A 21,762-nucleotide genomic window follows, 5' to 3' on the forward strand; every position below is an offset into this window, starting at 1 on the left:
TTAATCTAGGACAGGCTGGCATGAAGTAGAGACTGTTAATTAGAACTGGTTCTGCTCTACAGGGGGGAGGTGCTCCCACGTGATTTCCCTCTGTCTGAATCGACTGTTCCCCTTGAGGAACAGACAGACTTCAGGCCCTGTGAGTCCTTGGGTTCTTGCGTCCTCAGCTGAGAAAAGCAGGCTTCTGGGAGTCAGTCAGGACCCCCAGAAGAGACTTTGAAAATCTCACTTCTCCTTTTCTCACAATAAATGATTAGGTTTCAAACAGTCCTTCCCACTTTTGGCCACCAAAACATGTCAACATTTATCGCTTTACTTGACATCTTGGGAAGTCATAAAAATTCCATTTGGCCTATGGTTCTTGTCTATCAAGTCAGCTGACACTTTTGTGAAACCATGAGTGGGAACATGGAACATCTTCACCCCAAAAGAGTAAGTGGATACATCTGCTTGTGTGTTTGTTTTTGACCCACTGATAACAGAGAAAATCTCTCCAAGAGCAAATAATGCAGAGTTTTTAAAGATCCACACAAGCAAAAAGTCATGGATGAAATTCAAGCTTCCTTCACTTCAGTCTCTCAGACCTTCCAGTATGGACTCTGGCACAGCTCTGACAGGAATTAAGTGAAGAGAAAATGATCACTTTTGCCTAATTCAAAATATTCTTCCTGAGAATGTGGATTTTAGGCTGTGCCCTCTAGAATCTTGGGCACAGTGCAGGTACCTTCGAGACCTTTTGCTTGCCAGGGTTCTGTAGGCTCTGCCGGATGCAGAAAGGATTCTACGGCTAAAATATTTAGGAATTCAGGAATAGCCTGAATGTTGCTCCCCAGAAACATATTTAAGAAGAATTTCTCCCAGGTTTATTTATATGCTACCATTTAGTTCAACCAGGTTATGTTTATAAGTAAATCTTATGGGGACTTTCTCCATGTAAAGTGACACGTTTATCCCTGTGTAGGGATGGCCCATGGGAAGCAGTTCCAATTAAGATTCCTGTCATTCTGCTACTGGGTCTGGTCCTCAGGTCTATAGAGAAAAACATTCTGCTATGGAGAATAAATACAGTTTCAGTGATCATCAAAATGGAACGCTAAAGTGTATGCCTTATCAATGCTATGTAGAAAGATAATGTGAACTTATTTTTTTTTTAAAGATTTTATTTATTTATTTGTCAGAGAGAGAGAGCGCGAGAGTGAGCACAAGCAGATAGAGTGGCAGGCAGAGGCAGAGGGAGAAGCAGGCTCCCTGCTAAGCAAGGAGCCCAATGTGGGACTCGATCCCAGGATGCTGGGATCATGACCTGAGCTGAAGGCAGCGGCTTAACCCACTGAGCCACCCAGGTGACCCTAATGTGAACTTATTAAGGAATCAAATAAGAATCAGGAAAAAAACTTGACTGCACAGTACATGAATATTAAGGCATAGCTTCCTTGAGTTTACAATTTCTTAAAACAAACAAACAAAAAGAATGTATTTATTTATTCTAGAGAGAGCAAGAGAGAGAGCAGGGAGAGGTGGGAAGGGCAGAGGGAAAGGGAGAAACAGGCTCCCTGCTGAAGAGGGACACCGAAGCAGCACTCGATCCCAGAACCCTGGGACCCTGACCCGAGCTGAAGGCAGATGCTTAACTGACTGAGCCACCCAGGTGCCCCAAGTTTACAATTTCTGATTGCATGAATATCTTTACATAATCTATTGTGTAACCACAATTATAGCTAAAATTTTTTTTATAAGAGTATCCTATTTTCCCACATTTCCAAAGAAAGACTTAAAAATATTAATATTAATAGTTACACAAAATATCCTTGTGAAGATTGTACTAAAACATTTTCTGGATCAGAGGAAGGTAATTAGGATGGGAGTCCCGAAGAGATAGGCTCTGCCACATGCTGAGGAGCCAAGGCTGGACTTACTGGATAATGGAGAGAAAAGCAAGGGAACACAGGTAACCAATGTGTCCTTTCTCTTCAGATGGCCTTATATGACATGGCTGGTTCATGGCTGAAAAAGTTGGCAGTACCTGGAGGCAGCAAATATTAAAGGGGACTATAAATGTCACTGTCATTTGGTGCATAGTTCCTCTCTCCAGCAGGCTACAAGGGACAGAACAGGAGGACAGTTCTCTGGAAAGTAAGAGGAAACTAACTAGCCTTGAGCCCTTGCTCCACTATAAGGAATGTCTTTAGCACCGTACTTACTTAGCATATAGTCTATCCTCCTTAACATCTTCATAGCCGGAGAGCTAAACAGTGAACTTTATTGTGGTTCTCAGCTCTGTTTGCTTTTCTATTTTGGTCCTTAGTTACTCAAATTCCTAGAGGCTTATTCCAGGAGACTTCAAGGTCAGAAGTCCTTCCATCTTTTCTCTTTCTAGAAGGTCTTGGTGTTAACTGCTAATCACTATCCCTGGGCTTTCTTAGCAATACCTGCTCACTCCTGAGTGGCTGACCTCTTGTCTAGTTAGGACTGGGAGTCCTCTTCCCAGGCAACATCTCCATCAGAATCCTTTTTTTCCTTCCCTTCTTCTTTCCTGGTCTGAAATAGGAAGGAATTCCTGGCCAGAGCTGGAAAGTGAGGAGACTGAGGAAGGCCAGGGAACGGGTAGTCTTGCCTACCAGATTACGTGAGAGTTTGTGTTTTCTTAGGGTTACTTTGTCCCTTCCTCCCTAAGGCCGAGTTGCCCAGCAACAGTTTACATCACACCATTTGCTTCTGACCTGGCTCCCAGTGCCAGCCCAGAATAGGACCTGGAGAGTAGCTCTGTCCCTTGTGGCTGCTTCTGCTCTTTATGGCTGAGCAAACACACACAACGAGGGCTACGATAGATCCCTGCCTCGGCACAAGCTGTGCCCTAAGTCAGGCATGCCCGCAGGAAGGGCACATCTCTAATCAGCGTGAAGGTAGAGTGTGTGCTAGCTCGGCCCCGCATAGGTTCTTTGCTAAGAAAAGTGCGTGCACATTCAGAGGAAGCATTAGCATTAGGGGGAAAGTCTGCTTTCTCTTTAAAATTTCCTGGATGAAATCTGTGACCAATTTCAAGAAGGTTATGCTTTATGCATGGAGGAGGAACGCACACACGTCTTGTTATACGTAGCTGCATTCACTCATCGCGCCCACACGATACTTCCAATTTATCTCCCAAGATGGCAAGAATTTTCAGACATTTAAAATACTTACATTTTATACTACTCTTACTACTACTGACTAAAGGTATAATCAACTGTCAGCAGAAATAGCTAGAGGTAGACAAGTTCAATGTTAACCCTGATTTTACAAATCTATATCATGGCTAAAGACAACAGATTAGTGAATATTAGTGAATATCCACAATCGTACATAACAATTAAGAAATTGAAGAGCAATGCTTTGATTCCTGCTTCCGTATGCCAAAGTCTTTGCCTAATGCTAACGTCAGTTTCAGAGTAAGAGAAAGCAGCTTCTTTGCATCTCCCAAGCATACTGCAATTTCACTTTTTGCCATTATCTGTGTTCATGTCTCAAAGGGAAAACAGATTTATTATAAAGCCATTTTGGTGTTTAAGAGAGCAAAGTACCATGGATGCTATCCAAGAAAGCCTGTATCAATTTCCACTGTGCAGCAATGAGTCATCATACATCGAGTTCAAGGGCAGCAACTCGGAGCCCTTAGGAACTGAGTGTTGCAAAGACGACCAGGATGAGAGAACCATCAAGGGTTCACTTTCTGAAACATCCAAATGCTTCCCTCCCTCCTTCAACAAAGTAGAACAAAGATGACTTAACCTTTCCTCGGTGGGACAATGGCACTGAAGCTAAGAGGACTGGGTTTGACTCACTGAGTCAATATACACTGGGAGAGTGATTTGAGTCATTCCCTGCCCTTCCTGGGCTCATCCTCTTCGTGACAGGATCACTGCATTCTTTAGAGCTGTCTAGAAGATTAGGTCAAACAGCACACATAAAGGAGCCAGGGCAATGCCCCTGCTCTTGCAGAAGATGTTCCATGAAATGTCAGCCCACTTCCCATCCCTCCGGACACAATCTGAACAGATGAGTTCCTGCTCTAAGCCACAGGCCTGTTACTGCTCCGTGGGTACACACATCAGCAATGGGTCGCTGGACAGAATAAATGCAACTCCAGGTCTGGCCCTAGGGCTTGCCATTTTTTTTTTTTTTAAAGCATTCCTGGCTTTCTTTTTAACTCATAAAACTGGAATATGTGCGTATGACTCCTAAGCAGTGAGATAGGGCTATTGCTCTGCAAACTTCTCAAGCAGTTTTCTTACCTTTCAAAAAGCCCCCTTCAGTCCATGTTTCGTAAGTCCTTTGGGCCACAGGTATTACATATACGTAATTGTGAAAGAAACTACCAGGCAATCGAGGCAAACAATAAGACAGCCACTGATTATATCTGTATGTGTCTTTGACCCCAGCCTTTATAGCATTTTTTCACCTTTCTGTTTACTAATGATTTAAATGTTTTGCAGCCTATAACTTACAAGCTGAAACCATTCCATTATTAATGCAGCCAAATACAAAAGCTACTCATGTGGGTACTTCTCTCAAAAAAACACAAAATTCACCATTTCATTCCCATTGCACACCAGCAAAGTATGAGCTATGGGTTATCAATAGTACTTTAGAGGTGAGCAAATGAAGGTGTAATCAATCATATTTTAGGCTGAAGAGAAAAACCTGCACAAGACACAATTTAGAGCTAGTATCTGTCTTTACATCTATAAACCAAAAAGCATCCAACACGTAATTTACTCACCTCACTAGGAATCAGTTTTGGCAACTCTGAACAGTAACTGTCCACATAAATTTCCTAAGGCATGAAATCTGGCTGGGCTGACCCTGAATCTGTGATCTATTTCTTTTGTATTTCCTTTTGCACCTGCTACTTGATGGATGTTTTTCTTTTCCCTTTTACCCACTATTTTTATTTCAACTTCTGAGTTGCCTCAATCACTCCATGAAACATATCTCAAACTCTACTAGCTCTAGAAAGTGGACAATACCATATAGTTTAAAAAGCCTCTAAAGAGGGAAATTTAGTAGGAAAGTGAGCTCCCAACATTCTTTCAGACACAAATACCACCTTCTCTGTGAACGTTTGTACTGATGGCCCCAGCTAACCACATCCCCCTTGTTGTCTCCACTGTATCTTGTATTCTGCTTCTATTATATCTCCCAACACAACGAGGACATATGATTACGTCTAATGCCTCTTTCCCCCACCGGGATTTGGGTCCGCCAAGAGAAGAGGTCCTTATTCTAGCATAGAAGACACTAAACCTAAGTTAAATAAAACAAAATTTAAAAAAAAAAAAAAAAACTTGGGGCGCCTGGGTGGCTCAGTGGGTTAAAGCCTCTGCTTTCGGCTCAGGTCATGATCCCGGGGTCCTGGGATCGAGCCCCACATTGGGCTCTCTGCTCCGCGGGGAGCCTGCTTCCTCCCCTCTCTCTGTCTGCCTGCCTCTCGGCCTACTTGTGATCTCTCTCTCTGTGTCAAATAAATAAAATCTTTAAAAAAAAAAAAACAACTTTATAAAAGACAGTAAACATCCAGTCTGTATGTGGGTCGATTTAGTTGAGTGGTTCTCAAATGAAAATGGGGGGTGAGGAGTGGAAAAAATGAGTGAAGGTGGTCAAAGGTAGATACTTCCAGGTTTAGATAAGTAAGTCCTGGGATGTAATATACAGCATGGTGACTAGAGTTAACAATACTATTAATATATTTGAAAGACACTAAGAGAGTAGATATTAAAAGTCCTCACCGCAAGAAAAAAAATTGTAACTATGTGTGGTGACGGATGTTAACTAAATTTACTGTAGTACATATATGGAATCCTTATGTTCTACACCCAAAACTAATACAATGCTATATATCTGCTATACCTCAATTAAAAATAATTTTAAAAGGAAGGTTTCTGTATGTTTTCATCTTGGCTTCAACAACATAAAACTAGTAAAGAAACATGATACTTTGGATCTGGATTCATTATTGTCTTTATGCAGTTTAATTTCAATTTTCTCTGAGAGTCATATGTTGACCTGGCTCTCACATTCCATTAGTTGACATTATTATTCTTTCACTTAAAAAAGAAAAGAAAAGAAAATGGATATTCTCTGGAGATCTCTGTAAATCCCATGACAATTTTAATGAAGAACAATTTTGGCTTTCAAACCGTCACATTATAATCTAATCCTTGAGACTCTGACTCTGAGATATGTGTGTAGGATAGGATACCAAGGTGCTAGACACAGCTTCTTGGAGCTTTACATTTTTTTTAAGCCAATAATGCTGTGATTAATGGAGATTCAGTAATAACAGTTTAAGTTATTTTGCAAACTCTTTTCCATAAGAGGGTTCTTTAGGCTGTTTTAAAATTATACCAGCAAGCCTCTGAGCTCAGATTAAAATATTATGCTTCCGGGGTCATATTAAAACTCAAATTGTTTTACTCACCTTTCCATCCTTTTTGTTATAAAATCAAGGAGATGTGAACTTTTTTTTAAACATCAAAATGAATAACAAGAAAAATATCTAAATCTCATACCTCAAGGATAATCCCCACTGGTTAGTTGCAATTAAAATGTTAACCCTCTCAGAGGACACACGGTACCATACCTGGCCTGTGTATGCAAACTCCAGAGCCTGCTTCAAGCCAAGGCTGGTCACACCGTGTAAATTCACCTCGTCGGCTCCACTTTCCACCATACAGAGACTGAACATTGCCTGAGGTGGGAGAGAATGTGAGAGATGGAGAGTTACAGAACTTAAAAACCAAGAGAATGAGACAAAGTCCTAAACAGACCAGGACAGACGGTCCATGACAGACTTCACTGCCTTTTTTTCTGCCTCATCTCAATGACACACCTCATTCCTCTCATCTTCCATGTAGCATACATTCTATTTCAGTGGCTCTCAAAAGGTGGACCCTGGGCCAGCAATATCAGCATCACCTGGGAACGTTAGAGGACAGATTCCAAGGGGCCCCAGCCCAGACCTACTGAATCAGAAACTCACACAGGGGTCCAGCAATGTGCATTATGATTGGCCATCAAAGTGACTCTGATCTTCACTTGAGTTTGAGAACCTCTGTCTATTTCTTTAGTGAAAATTAATTTGTCCCAAACCAATTCTCCAAATCAGTTCTATTGGATGATCAGTATGCCAAATGAAAACTTAAAAATCAAAAAAATGAAACTTGACAAATTTAAAAAAAAATGCATTGGTTTGTCCCATGTCCAAAAAAACCAACCAACCAACCCACAGTAATTTGTACATATGTAACAAGTTTGATTTAGCAGGTATAAAGAGAAAATTCCGTTTTGGGTTACCAATGATGAAATGTACTATTTAGGAATGTATACATCTATATAGGGAAGAATTAACCTTACCCAAAGGAAGTTCTGGTCTTTTCCCTTGAATTCTGGAAGGTGATCTCTAGGCCCTTGGAATATCCTGCCAGATAGGAAGGTCCTTTTTTATCTGGGAACAATGTGATTTATGATGGGATTTTGGGCCACACTATATCAGTTGTAACCTCCAGGGGAACTGGAGACTAAAGGTACTAGCCTGACCTCTAGGCAAGGCTGGAGGTGAAAGGTCAATCACATGGGGAATGTGTAACTGAGCCCCAGTAAAAACTCTGGATACCAAAAGTTTGGGTGACTGTCCCTGGTTGGCAGTCCTCTGGGCATTTTGTTACTTAGCGTGGTCAAGAGATACACTATGACTCCACAGGAGGAGGACCGCCAGCAGCTCTGTATGTGGTCCCCTTCTGGATTCTGTCCAATATGTCTCTTTCTTTGTCTAACTCCAATTCATATCCTTTCCCTGTAATAAGCCAATTCCCATGAGTATAAAAACTTTTAGCAAGTTCTGTGAGACTTCCTAGTGAATTATGGAATATGAGAATAGTTTTAGGAATTCCTTCAAACCTGCAGTTGGTGTCAGAAGTGATAGAAGTCTTAAGGGAACTGTCCCTTCAAATTCTGCAGTTTAGCTAACTTCATAGAGATAAAATAAAAAGTGGAGGAAAAACCCCCTTACTCAACTATATGGTAATATTTTTCTTCACACTAATTTCTTTAATTCTAGAAATGTGATTTTTTTTGTTTTGCCAATGTATTAATAGTCTTCTCTTAGCAATTTTTATGTTGATAAATTTATTTTTGATCCTCACAATTCTGTACACTTTAATATATATTGAATGGTGGTTTTTTGTTTGTTTTGTTTTTCGAGGGGGGAGGGCAGAAGGAGAGGGAGAGAGAGAATTCCAGGCAGGCCCCACACTCAGCACAGAGCCCAACATGGGGCTTGATCTCATGACCCTGAGATCATGACCTGAGCCGAAACCAACAGCAGATGCTTAACTGACTGAGCCACACAGGCACCCCTGAATGGTGGTATTAATTGATGGTCCATTATTTCTTCTGCAGATTCTCATTTCTATCTCACTCCATTAGAGAGTTCTGAATTTTCATAATGAATAGAATCCTCTTTGTTAGCTTAATTTATAGCTAAAATTTTAATTGTTAGAAATACACAATTATTGCTCCCTTGTCATTTGAAAAATTTTTTAATCATTGAAAAAATCCTGAAGACATGGGGAGTATGTAATGTGTAACATACACAATAATATTTGCTATATTAAATAGCAAACATGTAGACTATTTCACTTTCAGGAATTTACTTTATCATGAATAAATGAAATCTGATATTCCTTTAGAAGCTGTTAGTGGTGAAAGGTCAATAAGGTGTATTTGGTAACTTGGTTAATTTGTGAGTTGATCTGGCTTGCTGTTGGGGCCACTAGAGTTAAGGTGCTACATGACTGGATTTGAAGTCGTGTAACCCTTGGTTTGGTGAACCACAGTGATTAAAGGCAAACTTGTAACCAAACTATTCCAGGTTTGACAAGCACGTAATTTCTCTCGGATTCAGTTTTCTTATCTGGAAAATGGGGCCAAAAATTGTACCCACTTCATGAACTTGTTTGAAGATTAGATGACAGTGTATATATATGAAGTATTCAGTAATAGTGCCTACATATGGCAAGGTCTTAGTGAAACTTATATACTGTAATAACAAGGAAATAGAGTTAAGTTTCTTTTATGTATACTTTGGTTAAAAGCAGTGATATATACTCTCTGGGGATTTTTGGTTTTGTTTTTGTTTTTTAAATCAAGTTTAGCTAAAGATAAAAAGGGCTATCAGAAAATTGATTTTAATGTAAATGGATTCTACTTATGCATTTGTGAAAGATCCAAAGTCAAAACCAGGGGCATCTGGTTCTTACAGTTGGAAGAACATGCAACCCTTGACCTCAGAGTCCTGAACTCAGGCCCCACACTGGGCATGGAGCCTACTTAAAAAACTAAATCAATAAATTGTCAGAACTAAAAAAGCACAGGTCACAATAAAAAAGGACTTCCCATTTGTGTAATTCTGAATTTGCTTCTAAACTTCATATAGCTCCTCTAAACAAAACAAAACGCTGGAAGAAATTGCAGTTTTTTCTTTCTTCATGTCTGTTTTTTATTACATGGGTGTTTCAATTTTAAATATTTCCAACACTAATTCTTTTTTCAGATCTTCCAAGTTGCAATTGCACCAGAAATGGTGACCTGCAGCTCTCCATCAACTCCACTGTTGACAGAAATGACTCAAACTGCAGAAGGATTATCTAGGTTAATGAAATGTAAAAAGTTCCTGAGAGACAATACAAACTTCATAGGGTTGTCATTAGGTTGTCCCTAATCCAAGCTGAATGCCCTACTTTCCCATGTCTTGCTTCCATCCCAGTTGGAACGAGAGCTAAGAAATAGCTCCTCTTCTGCTCTCTGCCCAAATTCTGTTCCTTTCAAACACTTTCCTAGTGACAGTCCCTCTCAAAATCCCTATGTCTGTCTACAGGACTTTACTCCTACTCCCTAGTTTAAGGACTGATCACATCATAAAAACCATCACTGCCATTTCCATAAACACACAACCTTCATTCTGATATTGTATCATATAGTCTTAGAAACTTAATGTTATAAATTTAAAACATGCTAATTTTTAAAAGTTACAAAACCAGTTAAGGAGAAGAAAAAAGGAAACTATTAAATCAAGGTCTATATTTTGGGTTTAATAAACTTACAAGGCACCTCAATTAGAAGAAGTCACACTGGATACCACCAAAGTAAGGAAGAACCCAGTCATTTGTCAATTCGTGAAGCTTGTGAGATGTCAAGAGCCTGGGAAACAATGTCAAAAGAGCTTCTAGAGCCCACAAGGAAGGACAAAGCGTCCTTTGGTAGCAAAAGAGGCGATGGGACCACGGTTGCTGTCTTCTACCACTGAATGTCCTGAAAAGGTAAACTGTAAGCTCCATGAACTATAGGCACCATATCTTCCTTACTCACTGTGGAGCCCCTAGATGCTCACATTTGCTTGCATGCATGCAATAAATATAGATAAATGAATGAATGAATGAATGCACAAATGAACCAACACACTCTTCAAAAATTCAGATGATGATGCAGCTGTAGGTGATGTTCAGCTGTTGCACATTATTGTAAACAAAAATAATTAATCTGACATAAGAAAGAATTTTCTGGATACAAGGTGTTTCAGACAAGTAGCTAAAGTAGCGACAGTTAAAGAGAAGGAATACCCACCATAAGCTAAGTACAAATTAGTTCACTTGTAGACATTTAGAAAAAAGTAAGAACATATGGCAATGCCCTCTATCAAGCCACAACATTCTGCCAAAACACGGGATGAGGTTCTGCTTAGAGATATGGAAGCACTGCACAGATTCGTCCTCGGTTCATGCTGTTTTTGTCTTTGGGAAAGCCTGGGCCAGGCTGAGATTTACAGTTAGTTGTCACAGCTCACTCTTGGCTGATAATGTGCTGCCGCCACCACAAATCTTTCTAATTGAAAACCCAGTTTGTGAGAACACAGTCCACTTGAAGTGCCAACCACAGAGAGAACTGTCAATTTATAGTGTGTCGTGCCTCCTATATTTCACACAGAAATGACGCAAATGGGAGTCTTAAAACCACAGTGCATGAATCAAGTTTCTTTGGGTCATGTTAGTTGTCACACAGTCACAAGATGAACTACAACCCATTTTAGGTTGGTACATGATGCCCCAAAACTGACCAGCGGAAATGCTACTGGGTCTTCAAAAATGAGAACACAGACCTTTTCAAGCACTTGAAGTTGGTAAAATAGGATCTTTTCACCTAGAAACTACACGTAGCTTTGGAGTTGCCCTGGACATGGGCAAGAGGTACAGTGAATTCCATTTTATCAGGAATCCAGATGATTTTACGGATGAAATAACTGCATTGTGTTCGGTGCACTCAACCCTTATCTTTTATGAGAGAGTTAAACCAAAGTAAACAAACACGTTTAAGAAAGTTATTGAAAAAAGCAACTTGCAATGATGGCAGCCTATCCAGCCTGATGCCCTCCATCTTTCATTAAGACAAATAACTAGTGTTACTTACGAGTGATGTTTACAGTGGCCATGAGTGGCCATGTGTCATTATAGAGATCTGAGCTAACTTCTGAATCAACAAAGATGACATTTTGCTCAATTTAGTGTTAATGGTGATTACCTTTCATTGTATTTTGGTTATACCACCCATATAGAATGGGTGGTAAATCTCACTTAATGAGACTGTTCAATTAATCACAATGGCCCATTTCCCTGGCATTAAGGGGAGAATGTTCCTGACCATAGCTAAACTGGACTATTTACCTTCTTTATCTCACAAATGCAAAAGTAATCCAATCAATCTGGGGAGCTTAATGGCCCACAAGAGTAGGAATGTTTGGTTACAGGGGTCTTCCCCCAGTATATTTGTAGCTGTTTTAATTCTTCCTCCAACAGTATAGTAATAGTGTCAGAGAATAAAATATCAGGACAAATGAAAACACCAAATGATATTACTCTACCTATAATTAAGCAGCCATATTTAATTATTTCTTAAAATACCAGTTTTCCCTCACTTTAACCATATAAAGAAAAATTCACCTTACACGCTAAAAACTGTGAAACATATTGGTTTTCCCCAACATCTTCAAATATGTAACTTGTTTATTCAAAGAATCTAGCTGTATTTCACAGCTTTGCTCTTGGCACAGTTGCTTCTTAAATTAACTACATAGTGATAACGAGCCCTTCAAAACCAGCATGATTTCGGCTTATTCTATTTCTCTTTAGAATTCTCCTCCTCCTAGATGTGGCTGTATTTCAACTACTTGGATCTTCTTGGGAATGGAATGGAAAAAGGACACAAATCAAGGTGTTTTTCATTTAGCTATAGTAAATTTGTGAAGGTCAGAAACTGCTGCCCATCATGAACTCAGACTATCCACGAGTGGTATTTATCCTTGTCAATGGTTACATACTCTGGAAAATGGAAAATGGCATCCACACATCTGGTTTTAGCCTTGGGTCATGCTCTTGAATCCTTTGACTTCTGCTCATTCCTGTGGTGCTTCTGTTCCCTTTTTGTCTATGGCTGTATTTCTTTGGTATGGATTTCAAACCTTTACTCCCCACCATGTAAAGAAGTCTGTTCTGTCAGATATTTAGGGATGATGCTTCCTCTTCCTTATTGAATAAATTTGATAAGCCGTTATTGAATGAATCTTTTCGCATAGAGACCATTTGTTCTGTCCTCATAGGACACAATCCTGTCTTTCAAGATCTACTAAGGACACACTATCCAAAACCAAACGTGAATCTCCTCCACTCCACCAGCTGTCCTAAAACAGAATTTGGGGCCCATGTCAAGAAGTGGCTGAGCCTATGCAATACAGAGTCTGAACAAATCAGGGGAAGTTGGCTCTGAAGAAGGAAAGTTTCAGAGGACAGTTAGATCAGAAGAGTCTGAAAGCCTGAAGAAAAAAATAAGAGGTGGAGTAACTGAGGAGGCCAAGTGAGGGATTCTGTGTCCCTGTGATAAGCATTCAGGGAAGATTCTGTAAGACTCAGAAGAGGCTCTCATGGTGCTTATCAAAACCACACTGGGCGTGTCTTAAGCATCATGGCTAAAATTCTAGCCTCTCTTCTGTAAATGGAATCTTGAAACTAGAAGGTACCTTAGAGATCACCAGTCCCTCACTACACAGGTGTGGTCCCTGGGCCACCAGCACTGGCATCATCGGGGAACTTGGTAGAGATGAAGCATTTCAGATGCACCTCATACCTGCTGGATGGAAGGTGCATGTTAACAAAAGCTCCAGGTGACCCATGTGCACATCACAATTTGAGAGGCACAGCAATAGTCAGTCCTCTGCCCTTTGCGACACTCCTTGTGTATCTGAATATTTAAAGAGATGAGACATCCAATACTTTGCATGAGAATAGGAAGTATTAGTAATACCTCCAGAATACTGAATCATAATCATGCTCCTGACAAATTTCTCCCCTTTGTCCTCGTAGAATTTCAATAAATTCCCTCTGTTGCTTGATAGCTTTTATGATATGTGGTCACAGCTCTTAAGTCTCCCCGTGGAATGTGCACCTAATCCAAATTCTCTGATTTATAAAATGTTAGCACTCCAGGCCAATGCGAAATCCTGGCATCTGGGTAGAAGACCTGAGTCCAAATCCAAGCAAGGGAGGACCAGTCACTACATCTTGTTGGGTGGGAGGAGAGATTATTACTTGGGAAATAAAAGTTAAAGAAGACTCATGGTTTCAAGAACAAGGCCTCGGGAAGAGAAAATTGTCCTATGTTCTTGGATGGAAATGGTGGTAGCAGCCTCCAGGTAAATCTGTCATGACATTCTCCTTTCCCCAGTGGCCCTGGCTGACTTTATCTGAGTCATCTCCTTCTTAACGTATTTGCCTGAAGAGGAATTTCATGTGGCCATCATGGAGCTGCTACTGACACAACCCCCCAAGACCCGTTCCTATGGAATTCAAAAACCAGAAGCTTTTAAGGAGTCTCCATATGCCATAAAGGATGACAAGGCACTGGCATGTTGTTGATGCCTAATCTGGTATCTCTAGCTGCCTGGAGCCTGGTTGAGGTCTGTGAGGCCAAATCCAGACTCAACTGAGAGTGGTCAGGATCTTGTTATTATGTCTGTTGTAGGTCTAAAGAAGGGAGATGGAGCAGAAGCACCAGCCCTGCGTCATAAAGTATCCATATGTACAAGCATACAACACAACATTTCTGTCTTAGAGTTCATGACATCATCACATAAAATCTCTTACCTCTTGGCTCCAGGAAAGTTTTTGGAAGAATGTTGATAATAATGTGGAATTGCTTTAATTATCACTTATCATTCTTCTCTTTAAAAATCCAGGGTAATTAATGACCACTATTCAGAATTTAATCCAAAATTTCAGGAGCTCTTCTTTTATTTATAATGTCCTCTTTATATCTGTTTCTTCAGTGTGCTACCATTAAATAAGGTATGTACAACTACAGCTACAGGTACCCAGCCCAGCTGTAGAATCTCTCTCCCACCTTTCATTTTATTCATCCCCATTGGTTTGACAGTTGTGAGTCAGGCAATCCATGCTAGAGCTACTCTCCTATTATTTGGCTATACACAGATGAGGACAGAGGCCCAGCTCACACACAGTTTCTTCTAACTCCATTATTTGCTAAGCAACCAATCATTGGAACCTTCCTGATCCAAGACAGAACAGGCCAGTGTACTATGAAGTATCTGGGTTGTCATATATGTTCAAGTCCACCACTTCTGCAAACACATTAGATGCTCTGTCGTGCAGGTGACACGCAAAGTCTCCATGTCTTACAGAGTAAGAAAAGAAAATAACTTAGAAATAGTCCTCAAGAGTTCTAATACTTCTCAAAAGTAACTGGGTGCCTGGGTGTCTCAGTTGGTTAAGCGGCTGCCTTCAGCTCAGGTCATGATCTCCGGGGTCCTGGGATCAAGCCCCGCATCAGGCTCCCTGTTCAGTGGAGAGCCTGCTTCTCCTTCTGCCTGTCTCTCTGCCTACATGTGCTCTCTCTGTCAAATAAATAAATAAAATCTTAAAAAAAAAAAAAAGTAACTAACTGAAGAACTTCTTTTAGTCCTATGAAAATTTGTTTGTGCATATACATAATTTTTAAAGTGATATGAATGATTTGCTATGGAAATCTCAATTATCACTTTGGAGTCACATGCCTCTAAATGAGAAGAATGCTGGTAATTCAATCCTTCAGGAATCCAGGCATGCAGGCCCAAAATCCAGTCAACATCAGATGGGCTAATTAAAAGCAATTGATTCGGGGCGCCTGGGTGGCTCAGTGGGTTAAGCTGCTGCCTTTGGCTCAGGTCATGATCTCCGGGTCCTGGGATCGAGTCCCACATCGGGCTCTCTGCTCAGCAGGGAGCCTGCTTCCCTTCCTCTCTCTCTGCCTACCTCTCTGCCTACTTGTGATCTCTCTCTGTCAAATAAATAAATAAAATCTTTAAAAAAAAAAATAAAAGCAATTGATTCAACAAGCAGCTGGATCCTCCCAGTGTGGACACTTCATTTTGTGAATCAGTTTTTTATAAAAATGATGAACAGAATCAGGACATATCTATAGATCCCAATAATTCTTTACATCAATTCATCTGATTCACATGATCAGCTGTCTTGCCCCTTTTTAGAAACCATCTGTCTTGACTCAATATTCAATTTCTAACGGTTTGAAATTTTCATCAGCTTTATTATCCTTCAAACACGCGTTCTTGTTCTTTCAGATGAAGCTAAGGTTGAGTGTATCGCTGTGATTAAATAAGCATGAGTGAAATTGTGATTTTAAATAAAACGGCGTGCAAGCTATAATTTTAAGAGGATAAAAAAGATATGGCAGAAAAAAATAAAATAGTCTTTCAAACACACACTTGCAGCAAATAAAGAGCTTAGCACAATGACGGCATAAAATAAATGATTTTTTAAAAGTTAGCTATTATTTCAAGTTGCAAATATTTTTTCCAGCTTCATAATATTTATATTTAGGAGAAGTGAATCAGTTCAAATGAGGGAATAAAACGCAGACCAGAGTTCACCGTGCTTCCACCATAATGAACACACTGCACTATCAGCACAATAATGAAAATAACTGTCATCCTATCTGAAATGTTAATGATTTCTCTGGCACTGATGCAAACAATTTTAAAAGGGAATGTGACAATGATTCTTCAGAGACTCTCAGCTTTCAATTAAAAGAAAATTTTTTTTGACCACTACCACCATCAACTGCTACTTCACCTTGAACTGACAAAGGGAATTCTATTTTTAAGGAATGTGTTCGGTTTTAAAAGGAAATTATGAAGCCATTTTAATTGTTTTAAAAAGACATAAAAAAAAAAAATCCTCACACCTTTTGGTGCTCAGGAGGCCCTATCCCACAAGACACCTAAAATCGGCCTCCTCGCCTCTCCCACTATTGCAGTTTCTATACCAGCCAGACGTGTAGCCACTCCCGGTCAGCCAGGCAGTTAATGCTTATCGAATGTCCGCCAAGTGTCAGTCTGTAATAGACTGTCTATAAAATATCAGATTGAGTGCTTAATTTGGCTTTGCTGAATGTCAAGGACATCATTAATGGTGTTATTTTTTCTGACTAGATTTAAAAGCTATTTCACGAGGCCTCTTCTTGGTGGATATTAACTAAATGACTGCTCATCAGGTACAAGTTGCAGAAAGCCAACAACTACTCGTGGACAACAGCTATGACTTAGGTGAGAAATCGAGAACATTTGAACTGTGGGTGATTTTTGTCATTTTTGACAGTTCCTTGGAACTATAGTTGTAGGTTATTTTAAAAGCCACCATCACCTTAAGAAAGGTCTATTGCAACATGTTAAATCCCCCTTTCTGAACCAGATTCTGGTATTTTTGGAGTTACAAGTTGAGGGGACAAGACCATACACTACCACATTAGGTTCCCAACTAATTAACCAAGGACTCAAAACTTATGAGCAGCCAGGTGTCCAGTTTCCCCTGGCTCCTGATTCCCTAGTGGCTTTGGGTGATATGTTTTATGTAAGACTAGGCCAGCTGGATCTGAGAAAACAGCTAAGTGTCTGTTGGGTCACAAGTCTTTTGGACTGAGTGCTTAAACCCCCTCTTCAGCAGTGCACATTTCCTAAGAACCTAATTAGTTCTATGTTAGGGAGCTGGTACAGTCATGACTCTCCTGACTTTTAATTTGATCTCAGCATCAGCAACGCCATATTCTCACGCATGGGAAGAAACCAGAGTTTAGCGCTCCATGTCTCTGAGCATCCTTCTGCTTTCCACCCCCATACCAGCAATTATGCAGAGAGATCTGTGTGCATAAAGACAAACAAAATGACAGTTTCAACGAAGATCATTTTTACTTATGTAAGTTGAAATGGGTATTGCGGACAAGTTTTATGTTTACCGCTCTATCTGTGGACCCAGGCATTCTTGTCACTACTGAATAAATCTGATCCAAACCCCAGAGGGGAAAGGGCTGTGGCTTACAGTTCCCCAAAGTTTAATAAAAAATGAAATGGTAGCTTTTTGTCTTTACTGGTTTTTTTTTTTTTTACTAATATAAGTAATCCATGAATATAGCCTTCATTAAAAATTAAGTTATCATACATAAAAACTGAAGTCTTACTTTCTGAAAAAGTAGTATTTATGCAAGCCTGAGAAGGCCAAAGGAGCAAGTCATGTGGTTACCTAGATTAATGTAGGGAGATGAAATGGCTGTGCAAAGGCCCTGAAGTGAGAGCTTGACAGGTGTATCTGTGGAATAACAAGGAGGCCATTGTGATCAGAGTGGAGGGAGGAAGGGCAAAAGTCCTATGAGGGAGGCCTGAAGAGGCAGAATCAGGTAAACCAACGAGGTTGGCTTTTACTCTGAGTGAAAGTAGAAGTCATCAGAGGGGGCTGAGCAAAAGTGATATAATCTGACTCGTATCTTCATTAAGATCACTGCGGCTACAGTATTGAAATAGATAACAAGAGATCGAGGGAAGGAGAATGATAAAGTAGGAGGATTTTGCAAAACCCCAGGCATAAGAAGATAGTGGCTTCCTCCAGCTGGTAGTAGTACAAGTGGTTGGAGTCTGAATAAATTTTGAAAGTAGCACCGTGGGACTTGCTGGCAGTTCAGATGCAAGAGAAAGGAGTCAGGAATTGCAGGGTGGTTTGGGGCCTGCATCAACAGTTGCTGTTAACTGAAATGGAGAACACTGTGCAAGGAGCAGGTTTGTGGCAGGAAAACAGGACCTTGATTTGGACACATTAGGTTTGGGATACCTCTTTAAAAAAGATTTATTTAGAAGTGCCTGGGTGGCTCAGTCGGTTAAGCATCTGCCTTCAGCTCAGGTCATGACCCAGGGTCCTAGATTCGAGTCCCACATGGGGTTCCCTACTCAGCGGGGAGTCTGCTTCTCTCTCTCCCTCTGCTGCTCCCCCTGTGTATTTCTCTCTCTCTCTCCTGCTCTCTGTCAAATAAATAAATAAAATCTTTTTTTAAAAGAATATTTTTAAAATTATTTACTTATTTATTTGAGAGAGAGGGTGAGAGACCATGGTGGGAGGGGCAGCAGGAGAGAAATCCTTAGGCAGACTCCCACTGAGCACACAGCCTAGGCGGACTTTGCTCTCAGAACTCTGTGATCAGGACCTGAGCTCAAGTCAAGAGTCAGGGGCTGACTGAGCTACCCAGGCTCCCCTGTGATACCTCTTAAACATCCAGGTAGAGATGATGAATAGGTCCTTGGATATACCAATTCTGCATTTTAGGAATAGGTCCACTCTGGAGATAGAAATTTGGGAGCCATCATCTGTGATGATTAATTTTGCCAGTTTGAGCAGATCATGCAGTTCCCCGCTATTTGGTCATACATTATTCTGTGTGTATCCATGAAGGTGTCTCTGCGAGAGATTAACATTTGAATGGACAGGCTGAGTAAAGTGGATTTCTCTTCCTAATGTTGGTGGGCCTCATATGATCAGTTAATGCCCTGGGTAGAACAAAAGTCTCACCAACAGAGGATTCTCTTTGCTTGGCTGCCCTCAAATTAGAATGCTGACTTTTTCCTGCCTTTGGCCACACACTCAAACATTGGCTCTTCCTGGGTCTCAAGCTTGAAGTTTTAGACTGAAACTACTCTGTTGGTCCCCCTGAATCTCCAGCTTCCGGATTGCATAGATCTTGGGACTTCTTAGCTTCTAGAGTTGCATAAGTCAATTCCTTATAATAAGCTTCTCTCCCTATATATATAATCCTATTGTCCTCTTGGTTCTGTTCTATGGAGAGTCCTAATACATCATTTTATATATCACATAGATATGTATATTATGTGTGTGTGTGTGTGTGTGTGTGTGTGTGTGCGCGTGTGTAGACCGGTAAAGCCATGGAACAGTACGAGATTATCATGAAAGCTGGTACAGACAGAAAAGAAGTGCAAAAACTGAATCCTGGCCACTCTAATTTTTAGAAGTTGGGGAAATGAGGCAAAACCAGAAAAGAATATAGAGAAATAGCAGCCAGTAAGTGGAGGAAAACCTGGAAAACCCAAAAGCCCAGTGAAAAAAGTGTTTCAAGAAACAGGAAATAATCAAGCTGATGATGAGTTTTAAAAAAAAAGCACTGAAAACTGATTATTGGATTTAACTCTATTTAATTTACAATTTTTTATCTATGCTCATAAGTGAGATACGGCTTTTTTTTCTTTTGTTGCCCTTGTGTTTTGGCAATAGAATTATGCTAGCCTCGTAAGTGAGGGGTGGCTTTCCATTTTCTTTTAGACTTTACAAAAAGTTTATTTAATAAGGGAAATAACTGTTAACTAAAGAGTCGGCAGCACTAACATGTAAAAAACTCTGGGCCCAATGTCCTTCTGAAGAGGCGTGTGGCTACCTTTTGATGACTACAGTAATTTCTTATATTCCCTTGTCTTTTGGTCTAATTTTGGTAATTCCTATTTTTCTAGAAACATATCTGCCAAGGTATTGATATAAACTTCTATGGTATCTCTAATAATCATTTTTACTTTTTTACATTTTACTTTTTTAAGCCTCTAAATATCAACTTTTTCATTTTTTTATACCAAAAAACCTTTTGTTTCTTATATATGTTCTCTTCCTTTTTTACAATTCTTAAATGCATCTGTACAAATTTTTCCTAAATAATTCATATTTTTCAAAAATAGTTGAAAAATACTTGATGTTAATTTCTTTCTATTTCATGAATACCTGCTTTATCCTTATTTCCTTTCAGCTATTTTATTAGCATTTATTTTATAATTCCAATGTTTAAGTTGTAAATATAGTTCATTATTCTGGGTCTTTCCTATTTTTAAATGGATGCACCAAAGCTTGGAGAGGACACTGTGATGTGTCACCCAGATCCCTCCTTACAGAAGAATTTGTGGTCCCGGCTTCGGGGAAGCTGAGGATGGCCTCCGCCACTGAGAATGCCTTGTCCAAGACCCTTCCCTGGGTAGCCCACAGCTAATGACTGATAGATGCAAGAATATGAAGTCCTGGCCACGTTCATCCATACGGAAGGGCATTTTAGCTCCAGAATTCCCTGTAGAGTCAGCTGAGACTATTGTTGGGCTTAACATCAAAGATCAACTTCTCCTCCTCAACCTTGCTTTCTTCACCTCCCTCTGTGGGTGCTGATTCCAAGTGATCTTCACACTAAACTCTCTGAGAGTCTTCTACCCAGGGAACCCAAACTGCAAAAAGGCTCAGTTGTCCTTCTCCAAATCCGTATTAAGAAAAATCCATTAACTGGTACTTAAGTATTTTGTTATTTCGACACTCATTTTCCCTTTAAATCATGAATTGTGAAGAGTGCTTTAAAAAAAAAAATCGGGGTGCCTGGGTGGCTCAGTGGGTTAAAGCCTCTGCCTTCAGCTCAGGTCATAATCCTAGGGTCCTGGGATCCAACCCCACATTGGGCTCTCTGCTTGGCAGAAAGACTGCTTCCTCCTCTCTCTGTGCCTGCCTCTCTGTCTACTTGTGATCTCTGTCAAATAAATAAATAAAATCTTTAAAATAAAAAATTCAAGTGTATGAGAGATAAGACTATTAACTTTCTTACTGATTCCTGGTTTCCATGAGTTCCTCATGGCCTACTCACTATGTGGTCAGAATGACCTACTTAACTTTAGTTTTTATAACTGTTTCATGTGCATTGAAAATGCATGTGGTCCAGATCCTCTATCTTAATTTTTATTATTATTCTTAATCTACATGATCTGCTAGTTTCAGAGAGAAGAGTATTAAAAATATCCAACCAGGGACACCTGGGTGGCTCAGTTGGCCGGACGACTGCCTTCGGCTCAGGTCATGATCCTGGAGTCCCGGGATCGAGTCCCGCATCGGGCTCCCAGCTCCACAGGGAGTCTGCTTCTCTCTCTGACCTTCTCCTCGCTCATGCTCTCTCTCACTGTCTCTCTCAAATAAATAAATAAATAAAAATCTTTAAAAATATATATATATCCAACCAGAATTGAGGATTTATTGACTTCTCTCTATGATCCTATTATTTTCATATTTTGAAGCTGTATAGTAAGTAGATATAGGTCCATCACTATTGCCTTCTTGATAGATTGTTACTTTGATCAGCACAGAATATCACTTTCTGTTCCTTCTAATTCTGTTTATTTTGAATTCTACTTTGTGTCATACTAATATCATTACACATACTTCATTAGTGTCTGACTAATATATTTTTTCGTGATGTTTCTCTGGTAAACAAAATATACTTAGTTTCATATTTTAAATGAATCTGAGTTTGTGCCTTTGGATGACC

At 40.0% G+C, this 21,762-nt stretch overlaps 1 protein-coding gene across 1 annotated transcript in view; it reads right to left on the minus strand.

Moving 5' to 3' along the window:
- Positions 1–21,762, minus strand: part of LOC111158304 (kelch like family member 32) — a 201,235-nt gene that overhangs the window by 143,589 nt on the left and 35,884 nt on the right. Inside the window, exon 3 of the mRNA XM_022520257.1 lies at positions 6,617–6,724. Coding sequence (XP_022375965.1) covers positions 6,617–6,724 — 108 coding nt within the window. The remainder of the gene's footprint in view (positions 1–6,616; positions 6,725–21,762) is intronic.

The sequence above is a fragment of the Enhydra lutris genome, unplaced genomic scaffold (genome assembly GCF_002288905.1).
Source record: "Enhydra lutris kenyoni isolate GAN:26980312 unplaced genomic scaffold, ASM228890v2 scaffoldscaffold58, whole genome shotgun sequence".
NCBI classification, from domain to species: Eukaryota; Metazoa; Chordata; class Mammalia; order Carnivora; family Mustelidae; genus Enhydra; species Enhydra lutris.